This window comes from Fusarium flagelliforme (assembly GCF_020744385.1).
Source record: "Fusarium flagelliforme strain FIESC 12 MPI-CAGE-AA-0113 chromosome Unknown B0J16scaffold_6, whole genome shotgun sequence".
In the NCBI taxonomy this organism is placed as follows: domain Eukaryota; kingdom Fungi; phylum Ascomycota; class Sordariomycetes; order Hypocreales; family Nectriaceae; genus Fusarium; species Fusarium flagelliforme.
The window spans coordinates 1,408,890-1,415,666 of NW_025763508.1; the positions used below are offsets into that span (position 1 = coordinate 1,408,890).

At 47.6% G+C, this 6,777-nt stretch overlaps 2 protein-coding genes across 2 annotated transcripts; both read right to left on the reverse strand.

Annotated features, from left to right (window-relative positions):
- Positions 1–524: 524 nt before the first annotated feature.
- Positions 525–1,443, reverse strand: B0J16DRAFT_387308 (uncharacterized protein; the record flags this gene model as incomplete). Its single annotated transcript, XM_046131666.1, has 2 exons — positions 525–1,070; positions 1,159–1,443. The coding sequence occupies 2 exons, from the start codon at positions 1,441–1,443 to the stop codon at positions 525–527; spliced, it is 831 nt and encodes a 276-aa protein (XP_045980053.1).
- Positions 1,444–3,852: 2,409 nt separating this feature from the next.
- B0J16DRAFT_402810 (Bromodomain-containing protein) lies at positions 3,853–5,440 on the reverse strand (the record flags this gene model as incomplete). The annotated part of the gene is made up of 3 exons (XM_046132679.1): positions 3,853–4,411; positions 4,465–5,297; positions 5,349–5,440. The coding sequence occupies 3 exons, from the start codon at positions 5,438–5,440 to the stop codon at positions 4,098–4,100; spliced, it is 1,239 nt and encodes a 412-aa protein (XP_045980054.1). The 3' UTR covers positions 3,853–4,097.
- Positions 5,441–6,777: the final 1,337 nt, after the last annotated feature.

Below are 6,777 nucleotides of genomic sequence, written 5' to 3' on the forward strand. Positions count from 1 at the left end.
GGTAACCAATCTACGCTCGGTCACAGGTATCACAAATATGTTTGTTTATGTGCAATGTTGAGTAAAATTGTCTACCAGGGCAATTATTAATGTCAAGTATACGAGGCGGAGACTGAGCTCTCGCAGTGACGAATAGTAACTAGAATTTAAGGTGTAAGTAAGTGTACGAAGACCGCGTACCAAGCGTATGAATGTATCTTTTCTGTTCCAAGCGCTGAGCGTTTCTCATTTCGTTGTAACTCGTCCTCCTCATGCTCTTTTCCAAACCAAGAAAAACACCAAGCCGATCAACTCCGGTTGAAGTGGGACGTAGACTGAAGGATATTTGATAAAGGGGGTATTTCATCAGAAGAATATGAATCTCAGCATTGCACCATTGGTTTTCTCCAACAAGCATCCCTCCAGACGTGTTTCGTATATCAAACGTCCCATTGCTCTCTTCATCATAAACTCATTATTTGCCGTTGGCGCCTTGTTCAGCAGGCTTCTTGCGAGAGCCAGTGTAATCACGGGGCAGAGTGAATTTAGAGGAGGGCAAAGGCACCAGCAGCGGCGAGAAGCAGAGCGCTCACGCCGGTGAGAGATGCACCACTGCTGATGCTGGAAGGCTCAGCAGAGCCAGGGGCAGACTCAGATGGCTGAGTAGGAGCGGCAGTGGCAATGGTGCTGTTAGAACCACTCCAAGCAGTGCTGTAGCCCGAGCTAGGAGCAACGACGGTGGTCTTATCAGCCTTGGTTGTGGTCTTAACGACAACTGAAGAAGTGGTAGGGGCAGCAGAGGTGGTAGGAGCCTCGGTGGAGGTGGAGTCCATAGAGGTGCTGGTGATGTAGACAGTTGTCGAGGTGGTCTCGAGCTCAGAAGAGGTTGTAGGGACAGCAGTGGTGGTGGGCTCAGCAGTGGTAGTGGGCTCAGCAGTGGTGGTCTCAGCAAGGGTAGTAGCGGTGCTAGTCATGAGCTTCTCGGTCTTGAGGCCGTCCTCAACGCCATACGCAGCGGCACACTCAGCAAGATCCATAGAGTCAGGGCAGCACCAGGTCTGGGCCTTGGTGTCGTGAGAGCAGTAGAAGCCCTTGTCACAAGAGTCTAACGATACAGTTAGTATTCAGGTTGCTCACCGGGCTGTACAGGCCTCATTGATCGACTTTGATAGTACTTACTTCCAGAGCCGTCAAAAAGCAGCAGGACTGCTTCACAGTAGGGTTGAAGCAGTGGGTTTGGTCATCCTCAGAAGGGCAAGACTCATATCCGGCACCACAAGCATCAGCGCAAGTCTTGCCACCACCACCACAGACAGACTGATCGGGTTGGTATCCGGGAGTAGAGCGACGAGCGAAGCTGAGACCTTCAACGGGGCCCTTGATCAGCTTGTAAGGCTGAGGCGAGGAGGCAGCGTTGCTGGCACAAGCCAGAAGAGCGACGGAGGCAAGAGTTCGGAAAAGCATCTTGACGACAGGGTATAACGATGGTAGTGGAGAAGCGGTTTCGTATTGAGTGAGCAGATAGCAAGCGAGTGAGTGAATGGATGATACTAGATAAGACTAGAATCGAGGATATGCAGGTTTCTTGTTGTTGTTAAAGAACGTAACGAGTATCGAAAAATAACGATTCTCTGAAGGATGATAGCGACGACAACAAGAATGGATAAAGAGGATGGTGAGGGAAGATCCAAGAGTGAGGTTGTAGAGAGATGGGGGTCTAGATGTAAGTAAATACCTGTGGGCAGGTGCAGAGACCACGCCAAGTCCAGGAAGGAGAGACTCTAACTCAGGTCTCGTCTCGGGAAGCAACAACCGTCGAAAAACTCGACCCTTCCTTCCCTGGCACAATGGGGACGGGTTTCATGGCCATGATAGGCTGGTGTCGCTAGACCAAGACGGAGGATAATGCAGAAGCAGATGTGGCCCTGGTTCTCTCCTGGGGTTGACAGGGACAAGGGGGGCCCCTAATCCGTCTTTTTAATTTCAAGTCCCCATCGTGGTTGTCTTCTATCACCACCAATGATTAATCTCTATTGATTCTAGGAACAATTCGAAAAAAACACCATACCTATTATGGCCGAGGGGTATTTAGGACCTGATACTGCGATAGAGGAAGATGTTTTGAAAGCGTGCCCAAAGAGTTGGCATTGAAACGCAGGCAGAGTATACAAACATATAAAAGTAGGCTGTGCTACCTTCTATGGTTCCAGATCTGCAAGACACCGTTCAAAATGATTTCGCCTCAGTTTACGATATTTCCCAACCTGAATTCTCCCAGATGATCGCCGGCCTGGTTGAAATGACAGCCCTTTAGCACAACAAACCAATGGACTGATAGATTCTAGAGGTTGATTAGCCGCCCACACACTCCATCCCCAAGACCCAAGGCGGGCGCTACTCGGCTATAGTCTAAGAGAGCGCAATTTTGTGAGAACAAGACCAATTTGGTATGGGTATTACTGAGAGCCAACTCACTTAGCTTTGAGAGATGTATGGTACTGCATCTCGATTCTCAGATCGAATAAAGTGCTCCTTTTGTCTTTCTGTTCCTGCAAGATGGGAAGGACAATGGAAAAGTTTGGTTACCCTTTACGGCAGGTACCTGAGACCTGCACACTGGGGCATGTCACCCGAGATGGTCTCTGAGTGGTCGGAAGTGCTGTAACTTCAGGGGTCCAGTGGAAGCTGCAGCTGCTAACCGAGGCCCGTTGCGCTAAAAAGCCGCCTGATGCAGGAACAAAACAGACTTGGCGCTTCACCCATCGGAGTTTTGACCCAGTACGTACCAACAAAGAAGCCATCAAAAACATCAAGAGACATGAGACAATAGCCAATCGAATATTAACTTTTGAGTTTAGAACAAAGATATGGTACATCTCCTCTTTCAAACCTCTTACCGACCATCTCTCTAGATTCCTCGCCTCTCTTTGGTTGAGAGACTCAACCTCCCATTGGTTTCAGGTTATTTAACCAGACCAGGTCATGCGGTATTAACCAGCAGTCAATTAACAGGGGCTCTATGGCTAAACCCAGCAACGTCAGTGGCAATCTTAATTTCAATCATGGTCCGCCTCTGCGTCGGTTCCCCAGACTAAGACTAACCTAAAGACTGGTTTTATTGTTTGCGTCTGTATGTTTTTCGCGCGACTCGATTGATTAAGCAATTAATTAATCAATTAACTTGGCTATCATCACGATGTCGCCAACACGTGGCTGCTGGGACATAGCTTCAATGACGATGCCATGAGAGAAAACCTGTTGTTGTTTGATGACCTGGTCATGGAAACAAACCCACTGACAACTCATCATCGGCTTCATGCAACAATATTCGGACCTGGGCCAAGGTTACATGCATTGACTACCGACTCTTAAACGAAACAAGCAGGCACAAACGCGTATCATTGAGCTGGCTCTCGTGAATGCAACTATCCATTGATACAGACTAGCTGACTGCACACACTATGCATCCTCCCGTCCTCCATACTTCAGCTGGATCCATCTTCCAATATCCTTCGCCGACGGAAACCTACATTCCGAAGTGCTCTAATATAAAACAAATTATCACTGTCCATCTCAAGTCAGTGCTTCCTCAAGATCGTGCTGCACTTATCACTTGGCGTTCGGTCTAATTCCTCCGGATGCTGTCAAATTTCATGATCCTCAGCTAGCTTGTCGATCGGAGATTTGGCTCGTGCTCTGTAGTACAACACAAGTGATTATTCGTAGAGTTGCTAACTCATTCTAACATAATAAAGAACCATACTCCGTAGTCTCGACCCAGCCCCCAAGACCTTGGGTCATAGACAGACCCTGCGAAAAAGCCGATTACCTGTAACACAACCACATTAACCTCTTCATAATCCCCCATCTACAGTCCCAATTCAAGAGACCGGCAGACAGCCCAATAATTACTCTAATGCTGAAGATGATTCAAGCTGTCTCTGAGAGTTGCAGCATGTGCCAACACGTTGAAGACAGTCCCCAGGGACTCAGGTGGTCTAAACAATAATCGAGACACCAAGAGCCTACCACCTCACCCAAATTGTCTCGCTTTTATCGTGACCCACCGGTTTGCCATCCGGGTAGGGGCTTTTGTGAGATGGCAAGTGAGAATGAGCCTACTCGACCTCATCGCCACCCATCTTAGAGATCCACTTGTTCATGTGGGAAAACTTGTCCTCAAAGGTCTTTTGGAGCTTCTCTCCGGCAAGCCACATAGGATCGCCCTTCTTCCAGTATGTGAAGCAGTTGTCAAAAATCTGGCGCACATCCCTCAGGAACTCTTCCTCGTCATTGTACTCCTTGCGGTCCATCTTGACCTTGATCGTGCTAAGATCCATAGGCCGCTTGACCTTTTCGAAGTAGTCTGGAACGCCGTCTTCAACCGGCTCGACGGCATCTCGGAATGGACCAACAAGTCTGGTCCAGAAGCCTATGTCGAGAGTTAGCTGTTGCTCTTCTTAGGGTAAATACAGTACAACATACCAGGCCCAGATAGCATGCGAGTCAACAGGTCAGCGCAGAACTCAAGCTTCTGTGCTGTGGTGAAGTCTCTTGCTTCCGCGAACCCTGCACTAGTTCGACGTCTGGAAGCAGGTTTGGGCAGAGAACCACGTGCCTTGATCGATCGATCCGCTGACAAAGGAGTGTTGACTGAGGTGCCACTCGTTCGCCTGCTCTTCTTGGCTTCGTTGTCCGGCTCATCTTCGAGATAATGGACGTTCTTTCGAGGCGTCACCGATGGAAGTGCGACAGCAGCAGGTTGTTCTTCTGGCGTGGGAACCGTATCGAAGGAGCTCATGGCGACAACAAGCTCGCTTAGGACTTCTTGAGGCAGTGACTTGGCAAACTCTGCCCTGGCGTCCGAAGATCTCATATACTCGGCAGTCCATGAGAGCAGCAGCTTCCTAATCGAAGACCCTTCAGGCGTATCTTTCCAGACCTGAATGAGAAGAGGTGTCGCTGGGATCGTTTCTGTGATACGACGACAGTCGATCATGGCAGTAAGAGCTTTGTCGCAAAGCCCCTTGATACCGAGTTTGTGACCCAGCTTCCAAAGGCCAACAAGGGCCTCGTAGGATGGCACGTTAGACTCATCCGAGATAACCCTTTCTGTGTAGAGGAAGTTTTGGGCGAGTCCAAAGATTTCCTTTGTCGTTTCTGGGAGCTTGACAATGTGCTCGATTTTCTCATCTTGGTTCGTCGCTGAAAAATGCTTTTCGTAGAACTCGGATCGGGAACAAAGGAAATCCTTCTGGATACCAAAAGGAGATTCCTCGGGGCCAACGAGGATGATGACGAAGGTAGGGTGCGGTTCGCTGCCACTGATATTAACACATATTCATGACAATGATACTTGCCAAACGTACAGCCAGGAGAACGGCTTGTTCTCTTCCACTTTCATGCTCTCAGTCTCCTTCGCGATCGGGGCGCCAGCCTCCTGGGTTCGGATCTCAGACATCGTGAAGTTACAGCGTCGCCAAATAAGTGTAGTAGTCGATGTTTTAGGATCGGGTTGCGAGGTTGAATTTTGAAGTGGTCACTGTAAGGTAGTAGTAAGCATCAAGATGTATTCACAACCAGTTTGCAGGTGGCAGTCAGTGCCAAACAATGAATGCATTACGCAATTTCACGCATAATTTTTCCAGAAGAAAATTTTGCTATGCTTCAAAGAAGGTAGTAGTAAAAGATGTTTGATGGAGATAAAAGTATTCGAAGAAATGGTAAAGGAAATATGCTCTTACCTGAACCTTCTTTGTTACTCTCACCCACTGTGCGTTTCGCCACGATTTGCGCTCTAACCTTAATTAGATCTCATTAGAAGTACCTTATGTATGAGATGCTTCAGTTGTATGATGCTGGTCGATGAGGTAAAGCGATTGATGATGAGTCAAACTCAGGCTTGGCTTCTTGCCCTCAATCAAAATGGATGTGAAGCTAAGGCAGAAGTCGCGATGAGATGGTTGGCCAATAAGGTTGCTGATTCACACAGAGAAGGATCGGCCTGCAGATTGTCCGTTCCCGGCTTACATATGTCCCTTCCGATATACTTACCCTGTATCGTCCAAAATCTAGGACGTAGGCATTTCCACCCCGTGGATCAACACATAAAACAAAGCAAGAATTTAAAATACGAAACACGATTGGATTTACTTGATTTGAGTTCATATACATCGCCCATTATCTGCAATGTCCCATCGCTTGTGAACTTGTAGTTCAGGTGGGGTAACTTAAACATAATCAACTACACGGTAGAACAACATACAATATAACCTTATATCATTCAGCAGGTTTTACGAATCTCACTAAACTCTTGATTTTACTTCCAGAGCAGGCCTGCATTCTACCGTGCAAGTTCTCATGACTCACAGTTGATTAGTTAAAGAGAATGAGATCTGAAGCTCATAAGGATGTGTTCACACGTTGGCTGTTGATTGTAAACACTCATTCTTACAACACATCTATGATCCAAATATGCATCAGTGAAATGCCTGACAGCACAGGCACTCTCAGATATTCAAGACTCTGGTCGTTTCTGGAATCTAGAACTGTGTGCTATTCTTAACCAGCGAACGACATGGTTCCAGAAGATACTCAAACAGGACCATTTAGGTAAAACCAGATGCATGCATGTACGAGTAAGTAAGTGGGACACCCAAGCACGATGTCCCGATCCATGTAAAGCCTTCCGCGAGTTTCCCAACTTGAAACCTTTATTTCAACTCCTATATGAGGCTGATATACATGAGTGAAACTCTACGAGAAAACTACCGCTGCTTGTCCGTACTCGGCATGCAC